The 21144-nt window shown below is 45.9% G+C and overlaps 1 protein-coding gene across 4 annotated transcripts in view; it reads left to right on the forward strand.

Moving 5' to 3' along the window:
- The window catches only part of ZFYVE26 (zinc finger FYVE-type containing 26), a 38772-nt gene that overhangs the window by 11234 nt on the left and 6394 nt on the right, over nucleotides 1-21144 (forward strand). For 3 of the 4 annotated variants that reach the window (XM_032947850.2, XM_032947848.2, XM_032947851.2), the window contains exons 11-39: nucleotides 97-180; nucleotides 325-381; nucleotides 1541-1698; nucleotides 2436-2628; nucleotides 2987-3268; nucleotides 3722-3832; nucleotides 3950-4108; nucleotides 4452-4676; nucleotides 5395-5500; nucleotides 5934-6225; nucleotides 7156-7368; nucleotides 7672-7921; nucleotides 8835-9031; nucleotides 9951-10055; nucleotides 10402-10524; nucleotides 10924-11100; nucleotides 11989-12241; nucleotides 12873-12956; nucleotides 13373-13572; nucleotides 14091-14230; nucleotides 14592-14620; nucleotides 15630-15763; nucleotides 16243-16463; nucleotides 17046-17193; nucleotides 17821-18030; nucleotides 18859-19077; nucleotides 19484-19681; nucleotides 20170-20417; nucleotides 20884-21010. In XM_032947850.2, the coding sequence (XP_032803741.1) occupies nucleotides 97-180; nucleotides 325-381; nucleotides 1541-1698; nucleotides 2436-2628; nucleotides 2987-3268; nucleotides 3722-3832; nucleotides 3950-4108; nucleotides 4452-4676; nucleotides 5395-5500; nucleotides 5934-6225; nucleotides 7156-7368; nucleotides 7672-7921; nucleotides 8835-9031; nucleotides 9951-10055; nucleotides 10402-10524; nucleotides 10924-11100; nucleotides 11989-12241; nucleotides 12873-12956; nucleotides 13373-13572; nucleotides 14091-14230; nucleotides 14592-14620; nucleotides 15630-15763; nucleotides 16243-16463; nucleotides 17046-17193; nucleotides 17821-18030; nucleotides 18859-19077; nucleotides 19484-19681; nucleotides 20170-20417; nucleotides 20884-21010 (4943 nt within the window). The remainder of the gene's footprint in view (nucleotides 1-96; nucleotides 181-324; nucleotides 382-1540; nucleotides 1699-2435; nucleotides 2629-2986; nucleotides 3269-3721; nucleotides 3833-3949; nucleotides 4109-4451; nucleotides 4677-5394; nucleotides 5501-5933; nucleotides 6226-7155; nucleotides 7369-7671; nucleotides 7922-8834; nucleotides 9032-9950; nucleotides 10056-10401; nucleotides 10525-10923; nucleotides 11101-11988; nucleotides 12242-12872; nucleotides 12957-13372; nucleotides 13573-14090; nucleotides 14231-14591; nucleotides 14621-15629; nucleotides 15764-16242; nucleotides 16464-17045; nucleotides 17194-17820; nucleotides 18031-18858; nucleotides 19078-19483; nucleotides 19682-20169; nucleotides 20418-20883; nucleotides 21011-21144) is intronic. The other variant, XM_032947852.2, reaches the window with a different exon arrangement.

A 21144-nucleotide genomic window follows, 5' to 3' on the forward strand; every position in this document is an offset into this window, starting at 1 on the left:
AGATTAATGTCTTGAATATGAGCAGAGTGCTTCCTGTTTTTAACCCGTGCAGACCACTTATTTAGCTGCCTGATGTCATGTTACATGCATTCTAAGGTCCGCACAAAGGCCAGGATTTTTCAAGAGAACTTAAAAGGAAAAGGTCTAAAGGCAAAAGGTCTACACAATCACAACATAAAGGTACAATACTTTGTTTTTTGTTTCTCACTGTTGTCAAGAGTTGTGCATTTCCAACTTTGTACAATAATATGGTATTGTGATGATGCAGGTTGTAATGATTAAATCCTTGTTTATTTCAATTTGGTGTCTGTCCTTTTCCCCTAGAGTGGAGTGAATGCATAAAGGAGGCATGGAATAGTGACATTCCTACATCTGCCGCAGGTGTTCAACACAACCATCGCAGTGTCCTGTAACTCCACCTGCATTATGCAAGCGCCTTTGTGCACCTTCATTGTAAAAACCCATCCCTTAATCATACATTTAGACACCCGAAATCCAACTCATGTTGTATTGCGTAAAATTAGCAACATGTAATATGCAGAATTACCTATACAGTGTGTACTATTTATTATGAGGCTATTGTTTGTTGAAAGATGTTTGTCAATTTCATTATTTGGGAAAGATAAACATTACAATGAAAGAGTAGTACACCTAAATAATTGACAAAAGGTCATTTTACAAAGTAAAATTTTGTCTTTTTTTTAGGGCTTTAACTAACCTGGAGATGGGGTGGAACCATTGCATGGAATGAATGCTTTAGAGATGCATCTTGCCATATGGCTGAATTACAATATTTTTCAAATCATCGCCATACCACCGTTGATATTCTTGGTTCTTTCGGTAAAGTCACGTAGAAGGGAAATAATAACATAATAAAAATAAAACAATAAAATTATATTGTTTTGTTTTTTTAAAGAACCAAGAATATGAATCCCTGCAGTCACGAAAGCTTTCAATCGAAATTTATACCACCGTTGGTTTATAAAAAAAAATGGCCATCATGTGTCTTTTAACTTGAGAACTAAAGTAAATCCGGAATGAGCCCCAGTATACACAGTATCCGTTTTGTGTACACAGTGGCAAGACGGTGCTACAGGTGCCGCTGAAGATATTTTTGCCGTTTTTTACTGGCCTTTTGTAATATAAACCTATGACCAACATACCTGGAATGTGCCCAATCTCATCCGATCTTTGAAGCTAAGCAAGTTTGAGTCTGGAGAGTGCTTGAATAGATGACATAATGCATATCAGGTGTTATAGGTGGTGGGACTACATCGTTGGCAGCATAGAGCAGTGCAAGCAAAGTAAATTGTTTTATGGCACCGTGCTAATGCCGCTAAGTCTGTGCCTCCCTCCTTTACCCAACCGGCACTGACCAGCATGTTAAAGTGTTGTCAACCGCCATGATCCACACGGCATGGGGGGGGAGGCCATTGCGCAGCAGTGGTTAACAGAAAGGCTGTACATGTTTGTTGTAATGGAAGCGTAGCGTCACGGCCGTGACACCACGGCTCTGACACCACGTCTCGCGTTTCTGCAGAGTGCAGCAGTGGGGGCTCGGAGCGGACCGGCCAGAGCAGACTGAATGAGCGGTCATCATCGCGGCAAGAGAGCCGAATCATCCCACTCATGCTCACGCCACCAGAGTCGCTCCTCACTGCGTGCATTCTACAGGAGAACTATGCTCAGGCTCAACAGGTGCCGCAACATGAATTTGCTCTCCATGGTTATTTTTATTATTCTCGTGCGACTGTTCGCACCTTATAAACCTCACCTCTCTGCCGTTTTGCCATTAACCATATTATCACACGTCCCCTTTCCCACTTTATTTAAAACTATTCATCGTTAGCATGGGGGGAACAATGATCTCTAGATAGCTTTGTGCAGCATGTGCCCACTGCTGCTCGGTTTAAATTACAGTGCATAAACCACTCACTGCTGCACCCCAAATTCAGAGTCTTAACGATAGAATGTATTTGTATTTTTTGCTACATTGCAAACTTCACTGGTGGTTCAGTGGTAAAGTAAGCAGCTCTCAATCAGAAGGAGAGAGGCTGGGGTTTGACTTAGTTCAGTATCTCTCTGGGCTCCATAAAACGTTATAAAGGAGGTGAAGGGTGCATCTTCTTTGGTTCTTTCGGTAAAGTCACGTAGAATGAGAATAAAATAATAAATTGATAAAATAAAATAACACAATAATCAATTATCAATTTATTATTATTTTATCAATTTATTATTTTATTCTCATTCTACGTGACTTTACCGAAAGAACCAAAGAAGATGAATCATTGCAGTCACGAAAGCTTTAAATCGAAAGGTGAATGGTGGTCTAGCATAGACTTGCCCCTGCCATCAGTATGTGGATTTTTCGTCACTGGCTCAAGGCTGTAAACGGGAACAGAAAATAACTTTGAGACTTTTCAAATGGTTCACAGGTGGTGGCCATGTTTGGACTCGGTTCGGCGCAGAGCCTCGATGAGCTGCGCTTTGCTGAGGAGTACGGGGCACGCGTGGCTGAGCTGCAGCGGCTGGAGGTCCAGGCCAAGGCTGCGCTGCCGGCCCGGCGCGTCCCCAGCCCCAATGAGCCACTCGATGTGCTGCAGTCCATTGCCACCGCTGCGGCTGCGGGTAAGCTAACCCAGTGTGTGGTGCCGAGGTATTCAGAAATCTTCCTGCGGCTTGTGATATGAACTTCAATTGGTATAAACAAGTAAGGTACACTAGACGTGAGCCTTATGTACCTGGCACACGACAACGATGCTTCAACTCATTGTCATAATCGGCCATGGTCAGTCCGCTGCTGAATGAAGCCTTGCTTAAGCTGCCACCATCATTACACATTTATTCTTGACTTTTTACTTGTGATTTTCTTTTATTTGTTTCATTTTCACAATTTTATATAGACCGAAATACATACGTGCAGACATTGGTTCCTCCCCATCCTCGCAGTTTTACCCATTCCCATGAACGAATGGCCGTGTCTCAGGCGTGGCGTCCACGTCCGTGGTGGGCTCCGTCGAGCGGCTGCTGACCCTCGTGCCGGACTACTTCCCTCTGCCTCCCGCATTGGCCGAGGCGGCTGACGCGGGGGTCGGGGTCCCTAGCCGGGACGCGGCGCTGCTGAGACGGCGCCTCGCCGAGTGCCCGCCGCCCGCGCTGGTGGCGTTTGACCTGGCGTGCACGCGCAGCACCAGCTGGAAGACATGTCGCACGCTCCTCGAGGTGGCGGAGAGGAGGCTGCTGGCGGGCACCGTCGCCGAGAGCCGAGGTGCGTCGTCTGCTTTAGGGTGCCGCTCCTGAATTTATGTTGAGTTTCTTTCGCACCCTACGTAGCCAACCGTGTTGATCAGAGGTGCGGGTGAAGGATAACAAACTATACCCAGTTGCAGTTCTAAAGAAATTAGTTTTCAATCTAGATTTAAGACTAGATAAGCTCCAATGCCTTCCTAATATTGGAAGGAAGAGCGTTCCAGACGCCCAGAGAAGGACATCCGAAAGTGTGTGATGCGGTGACGGTCATGGTTCGATGGCTATCCAAAAGCCGCTGTGAGGCTGACCAGAGTTTGCATGATGGTTTAGGCTCCTTGACAAGATCAGCAAGGTATTATGGTTCATTTGTGGCAAGCATTTTGTGTGTAATGTCCGCAGCATAGTGTCAGAAACGACTTTTGTGAACAATGCCGCATTGACGGTAATATGGAAACGCATGTTTTGTTTGAAGGCAAGAAAGGAGATCACAAAGCGAGCACAGGAACGTCCATTCGGGGATTTCCAACCTTCCTCAAGCAAGTCAGCAAAATAATCAACCACACGCAGCCATCGGGAGCCAGCGGTGCGTCCTTTGTTGGTTATTTTCACACCACATTCAACTTTTGTATAATCGTGACCTCTGTGCACTTACTGGTAATATAAGTATGTATTTAAAAGTTGAGCGACATTTGTGCTTCAGATGAAGCCGACCTCTCTTCACACTTCAACGTGAGTGTGTCTGAGCTGCTGCTGGCTTGCCCCGGGCCCCTCTCCGCCGAGCACATGGAGACCCAGCTCACGGACAGGGCCCGCGCCGACTGCATGTTGCTGCGCATCTTTGAAGCTGTCGGCACTCAAAGTGTGTGCTCCCAAAAATTGTTCAAGAAAGCTATGAAGGGGTTTGGTGTTCTTGGGCCTTTCTCTAGCAGTAAAAACCAAAGCCACTGTGGCAATGTTAGAAAAATACTGAGTGGAATGTCTCCTGTTATTTTTGCAATCCATAGCTTATGTGGCACATATAGACAACATGCACTGCGCAATAGCTTTTCTGTAAATTGGCATGAACCCGTTTTAAATTGAATGTATTTTTACCGTTTGATCAAGAATACCCAGATATGTTCGTATTCCATGAGCTGCTCGCCAAAAGGCATTAACCCAGGCTGTGCTGGGTTGGCGTCGCCGTGCGTTGTGTGATGAGTCAGACGTGCAGGGCGACGTGGTCGCTCACCTGTTGAAGAACTGGGCCAAGGCGCCGTCAGGAGAGAGCGAATCTATTCGCCATCTCATCAAGCAGCTGCTCAAGGTGATGGACCCGCAGGAGGTGCTCGGGCAACCTACAGAGCCGGCTCCTGCATACCTTCATCGGCTCTTCGACTACCTCAACGTTCTGTCCATGATCATCATCAGAAGCCAAGGCCGGGAGACTGGTACACTTATCGTGTGCTTTTTTTTTCTTTCTAAGAGCTACGAAATCTTACATTTGCGTACATTGCTTTTGCTTAGTGTCTCAGTGATCTTTGCCAGCTTTGTAGCCTTTAATGATATTAGCGAAGGTTGTGATGGCCCTAAAACCAGTACATGTTTTATAGTGGTGCACACCTGTGATCCTATGCATTTGAGGTATGGGATCACAGAAATGTTGTTAACTAAAGCCACTGGGCTGCGAGGTGGAGAAATATGGCTTTGTGAGTGTTATCTTCTTGTTTTCATGTGTTTTCTCTTTCTAGTTGCCAGGTTTTATTTTACTAACCCATGTAATATTTTAATCTTCCTACTGTCTTACAGTCTGTGTCTATCACAGGCTCACGTTGGGGTTTTTTTCCAATATACTTTATGCCAAACACATTCGTGCAAGTTACCAAACATGTCAATGTAGGACACTCCTGAACAAAAACTATTGCGACTCGGCGAGGTTTTCCTGGAGTTATTTCTTTTTTAATCATTATTGCAAAATAAACACGTGCATGGACTTCAACTGTAATTTAAATGCAAACTAATGCATTGCTCTGAATCACGGTGTGTAGCCATTTCATGGACTTTGCATAGCTTTATCAGCATCCAAACTCAAACAGGCAATTCTGCTTCTACATACCACTGCTCACTTTTTGTTTTCAAAACAAATGCATGGATCTTTGTGTGTCTTAGATTCATTGGCCAATGTTAAACCCACAAACACGCTGGTGCTGCTCCAGAAGAGGCCAGTGGAGCTGCTATCCCAGCTGTTGTTCGAAGAGCAGACACTGCCCAGCAGGTACATGTTACACTGGATGTTTACTGTACCAGAACAGAGTCTTGAATTGTACTGTCATTGATGCTGAAAAATGTCACTTAATATTAACTAATTTAAGTAAGAATATTATCAACCATTATCAATCCACTACTGGATGCAGGCCTTCCCATACCATCACCATCTCTCATGGACCTGGGATACACACAGGTTGATTTCATGCTTCATCTTCATATTGTGGATGTCCACTCTTGGCTGCGTCTTCGCCATTAATCCTGACCACCAGCCTTCCAGCGATATTGCCCTGCCCAAGCCAATGTCATAATATGTTATTAAAAAACTGTACGTACAAAAAACATCTGTTGTCTTTCCATCTACTGACTGCTGATAGAGATTTTGTATCCTTGTTTCTGCCTGTATGTGATAAAGCTGTATCTTTGCTGTGTGCAATTGTCAGACTCGAGGTGCTCATAAAGGAGGAGTGCCCCCCTCTCGCCCTCAACCTGAGGCGCGTCATCTTAGACTGCTGCTGCCGGCCCCTCCCACTGGGTGGAGCCTCGCAGAGCCCCGCCAATGCCACCTTGGCTGCCCAGGTGGAAGCCATTCTGCACGGAGCGGTGGGCTCCTGCCTGCCTGCCCAACTCGAGCTGCTGCGTTTGAGCCCAGGCCAGAAAGCTGAAGACACGAGTGAATCCAGCCAGAACGTCTGCCAGTATTCGCTCACCGCCGTGACGCTAGCCTATCTCAAGGTAATATATGCTGTGTGTTTGTACATGTACTGCACGTTTGTCAGCCCCGCTGCTAGATGAGGGCCTCTATGCCATGCTGTTTGTTGGGGTTATGTGACCGTCTGGCACTATGCTCGTCGCTGGCTTGGTAAAGGTGGGGAGCATAGATATTGGAGCATGGAGATGAAGCACATCAATGGATTTTGCTGCACTACTCCCTTTTGACATCATCAGACATGGTCAATCCACTGCTGAATGAAGCTGCTACCTCTCGCAATTTTGCGATGTAACTGCCTCGTACCTTAATGGGAGTTGTTAACGACTTTGTGCTAAAAATATCTAAGAGCATGATGTAGGTGCCCTCAAAGCATTTTGCACTGTGCCCTGACAAAAAGCTGGGAAGACCACCATCCCTCCTTTGCTCCCTGCAACTGCATCGTGTGCCTGTTCCAGCCTGTCACTCCACGTATCACCTGCCTCTCGCTCCACACTTTGTATCCAGATCACCATAGTTGGCTATGTACAGTGCAAAAGAAGTTCAACAAACGAGAGGATATACAGCCTCCGAGAAGCAGTGAGAGAAAGAGCCAGAGAAAACGGACAGCATGAAATAATTATTAGTTGTAGTAGGAAATAGTGTTCCCTGATCCAACTTTTTTCCTGCTCTAAAGTTCTGTTTTTACGGTCTCCTGAAGAAATCTAAGTTGAGGTTTCACTGTATTTTAGCGGTTACCATCCTATGGCCTTTGTATCACTACTGCCGGTCTGCAAAGCTGTGGGCAGTGGTCCACGGAACTGCCGCAGATTATTTGAATTTTTTTCCTGCACTGTGGTCTGAGAAAAATTGTGGGAACCATTGCTGTAATTGAATAACACTCCAAAATGTACAGACGGCCTCAAAGCATGTGTTTTTTGCTGCGTCGAGGCTCATGATGGCATTTAAACTGGCAGGAGGTGAGCCCCTTGCTTGCAATGGTGGCATGCTTAACCGGGGACAAGCGGCCAGGGGACAAGCGGAAAGAAAAGAAAAACAAGAAGGAACGGCCCCTTGAGATCACGTCACTGCGCCGGGAACTCCAGCACCTGATGCTCAACGACTTTCCCGTTCTACACGAATATCTCAGCAGCACAGCCGCTCTGCTTGGGCACCCTCCCACCCTAAGGGTATTCGGCAGCACCACAATTCATGCCCACATGAAACGGTTGAGAAAATGTGATGTAAGGTACTTTGAGTTGCTGAGGCATTTAAGCACCCTATAAATGTAAATTCTCATCCCTAAATTCTTCATGTGCCATATTCCTTCCCAATGTATCGTCAATAGCATCATCAGCTATGGTCAGTTCACTGCTGAATGAAGGTCACCATCTCTCACGATTTTGCGATATAATATCCTCTAATGCACCGACGATGTTTTCATTTTAATTAAGCGAGTGACACATCTGAAAACGGTTGTTGATTGACGCCAGCAGATGGCGACAGAGGGACAGACGAAGGGCGAGGATCTCTGCGAGTGCTGGCCAGGCTGCGACTGCTGTCCCCTGCTGCTGTGCGGCCTGCACGATGAGCGGAGTGCGGCCGTGATTGCGCGAGCGTTCGAGGCGGCAATGTCAGCCCAAGACTGGGCCCGCGCGTTGAAGCTGCTCGACAGATTCGGGCGCGAGGACGCTGAGTGGGACCGCTTGAGAGATGCGCTTCTGTGCTGTGCTGCTGCAACAGGTACGGTACATGAAGCTATCAGTGGAGTTTGCTTTTGACGGCACAAAGTGCCGCTTGGAAATATTGATAATAGTAGACGCGCACCACGGTGGCAAGACGTTAACTACCTTGTCGGGTATACAGGAGGTTGTGGGTTGGATTCCGACTCCGATGCCTCTATATTGGGAGTATGTATGTTCTCCCTGTGGTCGTGTGGGTTATTCTCCGGGTCCTCCGTTTTTTCCCTGCACATGTAGAAACATGGATTTATAGTATTTGGCTGTAAGAAATTTCCACATGATAAGCCACTTCATTGGGCTATCATTTGTGGCCAGGTCACTTCTGAAAAATAGCTCTATAGTTCAGTGGGCCTTACCTGCTAAAATACAAAATAGTTTAAAATAAGAATAAAATAATAAAATAACAATAAAATTCTCACGACGTTTCGGCCACAACGCAAGCGGCCGAAACGTCGTGAGAATTTTATTGTGTTATTTTATTATTTTATTCTCATTCTACGTGACCTTACCGAAAGAACCAAAGAAGATGCATCCTTGCAGTCACGAAAGCTTTAAATCGAAATTTAGTTTAAAATGGTTTAATGATGGGGAAAATGCATCCTCATTAGCTTTGGTTAGTCGACTGCTTGATAAAGGTCTTCCAAAGCCATCACCATGTAAATATTGTGATGTAACATTGCACACAACATCTGCTATAGAAGTCGATTTATTCACTCAGTGGGGGAGAGTGGAAGGCACAGGGTAAGCTGTTGATGCAATTGTTCAATTTAGGATGACCTCTGAATTCACTTTGGTTTTTTCCACACGAACATTGACGTGAGACCGTCCAAAGTATGGAACTGCGCCTTGCGAAAACTTGTTGCACACTTAACCTTTTTTTCTCTCCGCACTGTTGGAAATGCCCCACCATCCAGATAAAGAGGGCTGGCGATTCTTGCTGATGATGCGAGGGTCTGAGGTGCGTGCTCGGGTGGCTCTGTGGGGCCTGGAGCGCTGGCCGGCCGAGCAATGCCTCGACCTTCTGGAGCTGTGCATGTCCCAAGGTGACACTGCCCCCGACCTCCAAGAGCAGCTCAAGCTCAAGCACCGCGAGATCACGCTCTACAGCACGGTACCCGAGCGTGCGTCGCGTGCATCTTCAGCTCGATGCAAGAGAGTCATCGTCATGATTGTCGTCGGCCAAAAATGTGTCTACCGCTGGATGAGTGTTGCCAACTCTCGTGGGTCCTGCGGTGCAAAAGAGTTGCGATGTGCAGCAACTTTTATGGCAGATCGAAAATTTTGTCAGCCTCACAGTCAAAATTTTAAAGTCATCTTAATGATACATGCAGAGTGTGATATTGAAAGTGTCCATAGTGTTGGAAAATGTGGCTTGTATATGCAACAAGGAGATGGTTTGACGCACAAAACTGAATGCACCATCTCCATCCTAGCACGGAGTCTATTTGCCTGAGCACGTCCGTCACCCAGGTATTTTATGAGCATTTCTCTGTAAACATTAAGTTATTTCTCCATAATATAGGTTTTTGGTTAGATCGCGTAAATATGTGTCGTTAAACCTGTCACCACCTGACACAGCCAATTAGTAAGGTTTGTCACGTAAGCAAAACATGCCAATTCATTACTAGTACAGCACACCGGTGTGTTGGAGAGTAAACCCACAACATTTACAATTCGAGTACAACGTTTTTCTGGTAATTACAACGAGCATAAGGTGACACCCAGAGTTGTGGATAAATCCTCCTGTTTTGGTCTTAAATAGAGGGATAAATGTAATGTCGTCACTTGTGAGCCTATCAGGTAAATAGACCAGCCACTTATTGATTACCCGCAATTTTTAAATGATGACCCTTCATCTAAAATGTACATCCAGAATTGTGGAACTGCCATTCAGTAAATTACAGAAAATTTTGGTTTGTGTTACTGCACTGGCTTCACCAGTCACTGTATTCTCTTGCTTGGGAGCTTGATTGCATTATTATGGCCTTGTCTAAAACCTGATCGTGATGTGCTTGTCTATCATTGTTCAGATACAAAACTTCTCCATTCTTGAAAATTGCACAAGCTGGACCGATGTGGTGAAGGAATCAATTCAAGATCCTGCACGCGTTCTAGAGGGTCTGCTGAAAGTAAAGGTAGACGACCGCTTGTGTTGCGATCGCAATGTCGTGAAATATTTTTTTATTTTATTTTTTACCTACGTGACTTTACTGAAAGAACAGAGTATACATTTATCTTTTGCGTGCTTTTAAGGTGTATCCACTTCATCACGTAATATCATGCTTTTCTGTGCATTACGGTGCTCATCGCCGTTGTTCTTATCCTTGAGATGTTGAGTGCAAAATACGGCTAGCCGGGTTTTATTGTGCATAAATTCTAGTAAATTAGCAATTTAATATTAGGATTTATACCACGTCCAATTGCAAGCAGATCTTCATTTGCACATATTACAGCCAGCATGGATGTGTATTGGTTCTGCAGAAGTTTGCAGTGTGCAGAGAGTGGGCCCAGCTATACAGTGTGGGAGCGGACTGTCTGCTGAAAATCGTGGAGGAGGAGGTGGCCCACTTACTGGAGAAGGGCGACACGGAGCACGCACAGCACGTGAGCCCTCAACTCTGATCATACACAAGCAGCACGCCTGCACGGAAAAATACATGCAGGCAATGCCTGTGCACTTGTGTGTGGTGTGTATTGAAGGGGGGGGCGGTGGTGTAGCAGTTAGCATGCTGCGCAACGAACCTGACGACCAGAGTTAGATTCCTGCTCATGGTCCTGGGCCTCCCCTGGGTCGACTCAGCCTCAAATGAGTACCTGGTTACGATGTGGAAATGACGGCACTGGGGAGGCAAAGGCGACCGGGCGTGGTGCTGGCCACCCACCTCCTCGTGTGACGTGCCGGCCTTCATAGGTGCTCGCTAACAGAACTTGCCCCAACAGTTTAAGGCTAAACAGGAAATGTTTGTCTTTGTGTATTGAACTGATGTAAGGTGTGGTTCACAGCTTCTGGAGTCTCTAGGAGAGGTGCAAACGTGCCAGAGCGTGTGCGAGCGGCTGCTGGAGCAGTTCCGCAGCGTGACGGCCAGTCACTTCCTGTCCGACTACCTGAGCACACACTTCCTGCCTTCAATGTCCCCTGAGCAGAAGAAGCTTACTCAAACCATCTGGATTGGGACACAGGTAAGGGCTTCATACGGTAGTTCATTCATGTAGAATTCATATTAGAGGCTTTTTTCAACCTGAAAATTGACTGATCATGACGGATATATTTTGATTCTAATAATTAATTAATGGATTTGTCATGACCAAATCACCCGGAATGCGCCCAACGATCTCATCAGATGACGGAACCTAAGCGGGGTTGAGCCTGCTGCAGGGCTACATTGTTAGCAGAGGGTAGTGCATTGAAATCCATTGATATATTCTAAAATGCTCCAACCTTTGTGATCCCTGCCTTCACCAACCTACACTGACAAGTATACTCTTTGTTTTTTTTTCCGGTAAAGTCACGTAGGTAAAATAAAATAAAAGAAAACAATTAAATCACGATGTTTCGGAGGCAACACAAGCTTCCGTCTGCTGCATCTTGCTGTGACTGTTCCACCTGAAGATGGAAGCTTGTGTTGCCTCCGAAACATCGTGATTTAATTGTTTTATTTTATTTTACCTACGTGACTTTACTGAAAAAAATATCAAAGAGTATGAATCCTTGCAGTCACGAAAGCTTCAAATCTAGAACTGACCAGAATGTTGAGGTATGGTCAAACAACCCCCATGACCCACATGGTGTAGGAGAGGCCTCATCCAGCAGTGGATTGATAAAAAGGCTGTATATGTACAATTTTAGTGGCTTTACCTCATGGACTTGTGACTTGATTACCTTAGATAATAATGTGGTGAAGAAAAAAACAAGTTAGTTCAGAGCTCGTAAATAATAGATTATGTCTTGAATCCAGAAAACAATGTTTGTGAACGTCGCTCAATTAAACGAACGTTCACATGAGTGTGTGCGTATACTATTGTGTGCACGTGTGTATCTTGCGCTCTGTCTGTTGGCTTTGTGTGCAGCTGTTGCTGGACCTGCCTCAGTCGGTGCACGTGCACTACCAGGAGCTGGTAAGTGCGCCTATGCTGCTGCTGGAGCAGCTGCTGATGAACATGCGCGTTAACTGGGCAGAGGGCGCCGTGCGGACCCTGCGCACGCTGCTCATAGGGAGGTTCGTGGACATCGCGAGCGAGGATGTGGACGTGCTGCTCTCAACGTACGCTAGCAAGGCGTTGGAGTTCCCCTACGTGTCCCAACGATCCCGCAGTCGACAAGGCAAGCGCTGTCGTGCACAGCAACGATGCTCCCAATCAAGACTATCCCTCTCTGTGCCTCCCTCACCCTGCGCCCAGTCACGCTTTCGTTCCTTTTCCCTTGCTCCCCTTCATTGGAACAAACTCCCATTGCACATAAAACAGTCAACTTTACTGACCTGCTAACATTCCGCCCTTGAAACAACCCCATCTCTTCTCCCTTGTCCATCCTACTGCTACTCCCTGCCTCCACTCCCCAGCTACAACCAGGCCAACCTTAACCCCTCCTTTTATCACTCCCACATGTTCTCCTGTCACCATTACTACATCATCTCTTTTAATAACCCCACACTTTATTTCAACCACTATTATCTTATATACAATTTTATAATTGTTGTAAAGCGCCTTGGAATAAAGTGCTTTGTAAACATATATAAGATGAGATCACTTTGACATTGTTATTTCTCTCCTTTATTGTAGAGACGTGTGAAAATTGACAATTTTGGAAGCAAGATGAATTCCGTTGTCATATAATTATCCGAACAGTGATAAAATGAATGCCCTTACCTTTGTGTCATGATGCCAGCACAACAAGGATACTTGCCCATGCTGCCATCTCACAAGCCCTTGTAAAAATGTCTTCCTTTCTTTAGACTCAGATGGCAGCACACCTGACTCTGGAATGTCCAAATTTGGAAGCTCCCCTGAGGCCACCAAGTCTGGTTCCCAAGCCTCAGGTAATATGGTACCTTATTGTATTTAGTTTTTGTTATGGCATTTTCAACATGGTGGACAGAAAAAGGGCAGTGTAGCAAAAATAAATTGTTGTACCATACATCTATACTCCCTACCTTCACAAATCAGTCCTGACCAGCATGGTGAAATGATGTAAAACAACCCTCTCAACCTGCATAGCGAGGTCCTCGTCATGCTAAATTGAAAAATGGGCTGTAAATATACGTGTACAAACCATTTTTCATATCGCCAATCTTGTCCTTTCATCACTTGATTATTGTGCGATTTTCCTTGTTATTTTTCACGTCAAAGGCATAAAAAGGCAAGCGCGTTAAGTGACGAAATATGCGACGAAATAATTTTGTTTGTCATTACAAACATGCCCAATTTGATTTTGACGTCTGCTCTCTCACCACAGATAAAGACGGGTCGAGTCCAGATGGCTCTGTGGGTTCCATACCTGGCCCACGGACTTCCACGCCTGTGGAGAGGAGAGCCAGACTTGCAGTACGGACTAACAGTTGGTCTCCACCGGCCACCATACCTACCAAGAACGATTGGGTGCTGGACGAGAAGGCTCGCGTGTGCATGGCTTGTCAGCAAGAGGCCTTCAGCATGGTACGGGGCGGACTACTGGTGCTTATTGTTGTCGACATTGGCTATGGGTTTTGGCAATCAAGCGGTGAGGAATTAACAAAAATGAGATATTCAGTAGATGTGATTCAATAAATATGTTCTGTAGCTTAGTCGTGGTTTTGGTTTGGCGTGCCCATTTGGTTTTGAGGGCTTCTCTTGTTCAATGCACACTTGTAGCATTTGAGTTTGATCTCTGACCTTTCAGCAAGTCTTCACCACTTTGCACAACCTCAAAGATAACATGGCCTGTGAACTGGCAACCTTACTTTGGTTCTTGGTTTTGGCTAACATCAGTGGCAAGTTATATTTGGACTAGTCTTGGCCCCCAGTGCCTTCACCAACCCACACTAGCCAATGTGGTGAAGTTTGGCCAATCAGGTCTCCATGTCTGGCATGGAGAAGCTGTCATTAAGCAGTGGATTGACAAAGGCCTGTAAATACATATATATTTCATTGTTATTATGGCCTCAAAGCACTGCTGCGATTCTGTCTCTGTGCAGTTCAACAGGCGGCATCACTGCCGCCGCTGTGGCCGCGTGGTGTGCACCAGCTGTTCGAGCAGGACCATGGTGGTGGACACCTACAACTCGGGGCCTGTGCGTGTCTGCTCACAGTGCTATGACTACTTCCACAGTGATGGGTACGGCCTCCCACTCTCTCGCAGGCCCTTTGCTTGCATGTGTATATCACATTACAACACTTTACAAGGCAACATTTTGCAGTCGGGTCGAATAACTTGTAGATTTTAGCCGGGCGGTGGTGGCGGCACTTGCTTGGAAATCCAGCACTGGAGGTGAGGGTTAGCGGATCACACAAATGTTTTAAAACTGCCTTCCCCTGGCTTGCCAGGAGAAGGCAGTACAGCTAAAATTTGCACTGCATTTGTTTCGTCTGTACGGGATAGATTTTCACCCTGCCTTTGCTATTGGATCTATAGAGAGCTGTTTGGTACTTTTATATTTAACAAGCATCTTTTGTCTTGTGTGTTTGATGTTTTACAGACCTACTGAAGGTGAATCTCCAATAGAAGGTATGTTAATGTTCAATAAATAAATATGTTAATAGTTGAGTAAAATATATTGATAACACATAAAGCAGTCACTAAAAAAAGTGTTGATTTTACTGCATAGTTATCTCCCTGCTCAGTGATTCACTCGTAATCAAGTTAATTTCAAACAGAAATATTTGTGTGACTTGCTCCATTTAGTGGTAATCAACAGATCATAAATCACAAAATACTAAAAAATTTCAGTGAAAAGAGCGATTTGTGAGCAAGATGCATTGTTACCCTTAACTTGGCTCGGTTCTGGATCAGAAGCCTCTCATAAATGCTTTTAGAGCAGTGTTTTGTGGGTAAGCATTGGGGGATCGAACACACTAGCCTGCAAGTTGTAAAGTGGCCAGGAGATGGCAGGAGGTGACAATGAGTATGAGTGTTATTCACTCATTCGTTCGTTCCTCGGTTCGCTTAGCATGTTGAGTAGGGAAGTCCAGACCTCCATTTCCCTGGAGACAGACTCTAGCTCTTCCTGGGGAATTCCCAGGCGTTCCCAGGCTAGCTGAGCGACAGTCCCGCAAGCGTGTCCTAGGCCGGCCCCGGGGTCTTCGCCCAGTGGGACGTACCCGGTAGAGTTTCAGGGGAAATCTACCAGGGGACATCCTTACCAGATGCCCGAACCACCTCAACTGGCTCCTCTCGATCCGGAAGAGCAGTTGCTCGACTCTGAGGCTCTCCCGCATTACCGAGCTTCTCACCCGATCACGGACAGTGAGCCCGGCAACCCTGCGGAGAAACATCATTTTGGCCCCATTCATCCTTTTTTTGGTCATTACCTAAAGTTATTCACTCATGTGTTGTGAATTTTCTCCAGGTATTCCGATTTCTTCCAACATTGAAATCGAATGTAAAAAAAACAATATGATTAAACTTCCCAACATATGGTCTTCCTGAAATAAAGCCTAAAGACACCCATTGGGGCTTTGTCATATAAATAAAAGTCATTATTGTTATTAAAGTGCACCACAATTGTTGTCTGTAGGTGAACCAGGGCAGGAGGAGGTGACAGACTCGCCACTCCAGATTATTCTGCAAGCGGTAGAGGACAATGTGTGGTCTATGTCCTTGAATACCTCCACCAGTCAGCGCATTCGTGAGGAATTCTACTACGATCAGGTACCCCCGCCACTGTTTTTAGCTCTTGATTCACATTGCGTTTCTTTCAAGCTTTCTGACAAATTAATTTTACTTTTTAATAAGGAAAAGAGGCAGTTTTGTAGTGGTATAAATGAAATTATCCAATCCACTAGGCATAACGGTGTAGTTTTTTGTGTATGTGTGCTAAAAATCATTCTTGTGTTTTTAGGTTGTACCGCCTATTTGTTCCGTTTAATGTCAAATGTTTTTCTCCACGGGCTGGGAGCTTCTTTGAATTTCGTTCCAGAAGAAGCTTCCAGCACGTGGAGCTAAACATCAGACAGTGCCGAAACAACGCGCGGTAACAACCCGAAAACACATCAGGGGGGTCCTTTGCTTGCCGACTTCCCACTCCAGCATTGATCGACTCTCGCCCACGGCTATACTGTAGTGGAAAGGATAATTCTTGCCTTGCTCGTCTTGTTAATGGAACGGTAACGTTGTGCCCCGTGGCTCAGGCGCCCAGCGCGTCGCTGTGTGTGGCCCTGCTGAAGCTGCACAGCAACACGGTGCAGTGCAGCCACCAGCTGATCGAACACTGCCGCGAGCTGTCGCTCACGCTCAATGAGCCCGAGGTGGACAGCGTCCTAGTCATCGGCATCATGCGCAACCTGCTCTTCAACGCCAAGATGATGTTCTCCTCCGCTGGCCACAGCCAGGACCTCGGCGTCTGTGACAGGTCCGTGGTTTAATGTCCTGTCTCGTTTACATGCTTGCAGTGCACTCGGATGAGCGTCGGAAGGAACCCGCCTTTGGAGCAGAAGCATGTTTATTTAAATTAGAACCCAGTTTGCTCCACAACAGCAAGATTAGTTTTTGTATTTCCATTAAGCAATGGTGCTTCCATAGAGCAATTGCCCATAGTGTACATACTTAATGAAGGGGCGATGTATGACTAGGGAATCGATTTACATGTATAGCCTGTTTATCAATCCACTGCTGACACGTTATAAGACTCCTTATAAGACTCCTTATAACGTGTCAGCAGGTTCACCATACTATACTTCTCCATGCTGGACAGTGCGGTTTGGTGAATGCGGGTAGTATAAAGACATGCTGTACAGCAATGGATGCACCTGATGATTTGCTAGTCAAGCACTCCAAGCAGGCTTAAATCTGCTTAGCTTCCAAGATCTGATGATGTTAGGTGCATCTTGGGAAATTTGGTCATGTGCTTGAAATTGATATCAAGGGGTTAAAGCGCAGGCCTTGGTGGTGACTTGTGGAAGTGTACATGCCGTCTCGCTCGCTGTTTTCGCAGCTACATAAGCCGCGTTGACGTGCTGAAAATCCTGGTGTCGGCAAGCTACCGGCTCATCCCATCCCTGTACGACATCTTGCGTCCCAGCGCTGTCACGAGACTGCGCGATCAGCTGATCCAGGACGAGCGATACCTCCTCGCGATTGAGGTCAGTCCGGCTTGAACACTTGGTCCTAAACAACAACCCTTCAGTGGCAAGCGCTCTTGTCTGAGCAAAGTATGGATTTTAAACTACGTGAAATGATATTTCAGCCTTAAAACTGATCAGTCGTGTATCCTAACCATCAGATGTTTTATAATGCAAATAGTTGTTTTAGTTGAAATTTTAATACAGAAAGTCACATTTCAAATACTCCACATTTTGTTTTGTTTTTTCATTGAACTTGACTTTGCTTGAAGAAAGTAAACTAACATTACACCTAAAACCTGCTTGTTAGAGTAAATATGTTTATTTAAGCCAGCACACAGTCTACTCACCTCTGATTAGCACGGTTGGCTATATACGGTGCAAAATAAGTTTAACATACATATAGTATGTGACGCAAAGGCTCATATTTGGAGACGTGGAATGGAGTTCTGCTTATATTCACTATTTACCAAATGCCATTTTACTACGGCACGCTTCGCTTTGTGGCTATAAAACCCCAGCGCACTATAATAATGACGAAACAATATTTAGCCTGTAGTGTGACACTTGTTACTTTATAGTCCCGTTCCTAAAGCTCTGTGCTAAATGCATTGAACATGCGTGCCAAACCATGTTGTGCCATTGCAGGTTTCGACCAAGTGTGGGCTGGACACGAGCGGGGTGTGGAGTGCCTGGGGCATGGCTTGCATGCGTGCGGGCTGCCTCTCCTCGGCTCGGGAGAAGTTTTCCCGTTGCATGAGGCCACCGCCAGACCTGAACCAAACGTCGATGGGTTCCACTGTCCTGCAGGAAGTTGTGCAACACCTGGAGAGCATCATGCCGGGCAGTCTGTCGATGGTGGGCAAAATTCATTTCTGTCGCTTTGTTTTTGTAATTTCTGCTCCGTTCTATGTGGAGGCAACCTGCCCGAGCCCTCTTGTGCTGCAGGGAAAATATGTTTTTGATCATTTCAATTCCTCATGTGAGAAAGTTGTTTTGGGTTTTTTTTTCTTATTACTCTTTGTTTTTTTAATGCCATTATTGTAACCCAGGTCAGTCTTGTAAATGAGACTATCCTGGTCTCTTTGAGTTCTCACCTGGGTAAACAAAATATATTTAACTTGAAGTCCCCCATCACAATGAATCCGAAATGACCACATCTCTCCACTCAGTGCCATATGAATGTAAACAATGCGCTCCTAATCTTGTGATATGGATCTTCAAATGTTATAACAGGTGGTGCTCCATTATCTTGAAGCATATTATTGGTCCTGTTAGCTCCATCTTATAAATAACATTTATAAATGGCAATTCACATATTGTGATTGAGTATAACTGTTATGATTATGAAAAAGCGAATTATGGTGGGTTACTTTTGCAATTTTTACACCACAGCATTCACCTATAGCTGTTACTTTCCCACAGGGTCGTGAATGACCGTCATTCTCATGGGCAAAGGGTAAACCTACTACGTAATGTTTTGTGCAACATTGTTTGATAACCTGTAGCAAACGGCTACAAGAAACGTGGCTAAACCCAAAAAGGAAGTGTGAAATCACACGTGTGCGTTTGAGAAGACAAATTTTACAAGACTCGTATCGTATACAGATGTGTATTGTTGATCATTCTGGGCATTGGTAACATCGATGTTTGGCGCGAATGTTGTGAATACCGGCTGTTGGGCAGGACGACGACGTGATGGCTTCGCTCAACGAGCTGGAGTTGCTGCTGAAGGTGGAGGGCTCTCCTGTTGTTGCGCCGCATTCTCCCAAAGCCCCGCCACGGGACACGCGGCTAGAGGAGTGCCTCTTTTACCTCCAGCATTACGGGACGTACCTGGCGCTCGTCAGCTTCTACGGTCGACACAGCCGTTACCACGAAGCCCTCACCTTTCTGCTCGAAAAGGTGCTCATTTTTTTTTTATTCGCGTTTATATAGATAGTTTGTGTACGGTGTTCATGGGTTAGATTTTCTACCCCTGATTTCTTTGAAACTTTGACAATGTTAGAGCTAATAATGTTTCGGGTTACCCTCAATTTGCTCCCCTCTCCCGTGTATCCCCACCCCAACTTCACCCGGCTCAAACCCCTTGAGTGCTTCTTGTTTCGCCTTCCCCAGTAATGTTTCTCACTCACAAAGCAGCTGTTGTATTTAGATACCAATTCAATTTCAGTTGTAATTGTAAATAATAGTTTCTAGCAGTATTAAAAACGTCAACGATATCATCAGGTGGCTGTTTAATTCTTGCTTATAGTCTCTTCCAGGATTCATGTGTGCAGCAAACATGATGTGGCTTCTGCTCTTTGTACAGAACTGCGCAGAGCACGTGTTTGTAGAGGGCCTGCTCGTGCCCTGCCTGGGCAAGGGCCAGCTTGATGTGCTGGAGAAGCATCTGGAGGAGCTGGATCCCAGCCTGCAGCGCTGGAGAAAATACCTCATAGCGGCCTGCAAATCTATGGACAACAAAAACATGCCCAATGTGCTCTATGCCCTGCAGTGCTTCATGAAGGTGGGCCCTCAATTTGATTTGTGTCTCCATGTTCATTCTTTGGCATTCGGCATAATGTTCCATACCACCATCTCTGGATGTAGCTTGACCACACGATAGTCATTTGCAGAATTCTTTGCAGTGTGTGTGTGATACGATGCGGTCGTGTAGCAGGTCACGCGCTGCGCTATGAACCTGGTGACCTGAGTTCGATTCCTGCGGCCAACACCAGTGACGATTATATTTATCTGAACCAGTTCTGGGCCTCCCCTTGGTCGATTCAGCCTGAAATTTGTACGTGGGGCGGTGTGTAAAACATCGCCACTGGGGAGACAAAGGCGTCAGGTGTGGTGCTGGCCACCCACCCCCCTCGTGTACCGTTCTGGCCTTCATAGATGCTCACTAACAGCACTCGCCCCAACAGTCTGTTAAGGCTATACGGGGGATCTTTGTTTCGTACCGTCTGTCGATGGCGGATGAACGATAACTCTGAGCCTCCCCTTACACAGGACAACGTGCGAGCAGCGATGACGTGTATCAACTTCTTCAGAAAAGGTGCAAACTCGTACGCTGAGCTTGCCACGCGACTGGATTTCCTGGAGAGGGCCAAGAACCACCTCAATGTTGCACTGAGTGAACAGCAAGTGAAGGCACCGACGAGTGGACCGGCTGTCAGTCGCATCTTGCCCGGCTCCTCATCCACTCCGAGCCAGAATGCACCTTTCACTCTCAAGATGTCCAAAATACAGCTGTCAAGGTTTGTACCTTGATAATAATTGCACGTTGTCTTACATGCTGCATCGTTATTATTTTACGCCTACTGATTTCATAAAAGATGTTCTGCTTGTGACTTTAGAACTAAACATTAACTGTAAGATGAGCATTACACCAAACATTTGCAAAAAATCATTCCAAAATGCAGTTTTGTACTTGTGAGACGTGGTAATCTGACCTGAAGAGCAGACAGAAACATTAAATCAGCAGAACTAACAGAGCTGTATAACACCACTTCACGGCAAGTCGCAAAGCATCAGATGTTAACGGAGAGTGCAACATTGCACGTTTCGACAAGCTTCAGAGAGAGAGAGAGAGCGGGAATCACATCCATTACAGAAAATGGACAACCGTGGATACATACAGTGCAAGCAGGTCCCCCACTAAGCACCAACTCGGATGACTCGTACAATTGTTTTTATTAAACACAGAATTTTTTGCGCTTGCAGGAACATACGCAGAATTGAGCTGCAGGTTGAGGTGACCCGCTTTCTGAGCCAGTACGATACAGCGAGGGCGAAACCTCCGCCCACCCTATTTGACGACAACAACGTGAAGAGCGAGGTCGCTGGCCTGGTAAGCCCAGGATATGCGTCCCGTTTCACACCCACTGCAGCGTTGCACACTGCGCACACCGAGTGATTGTGGAATGTGGACCTGTGTTACGTTCCTGAGAGATTAATTTTGATTGTGAATTAACATGCAACATT

This window comes from Petromyzon marinus, chromosome 6 (assembly GCF_048934315.1).
Source record: "Petromyzon marinus isolate PM22_M1 ecotype Great Lakes invasive population chromosome 6, UKy_Petmar_22M1.pri1.0, whole genome shotgun sequence".
Taxonomy (NCBI): Eukaryota; Metazoa; Chordata; class Hyperoartia; order Petromyzontiformes; family Petromyzontidae; genus Petromyzon; species Petromyzon marinus.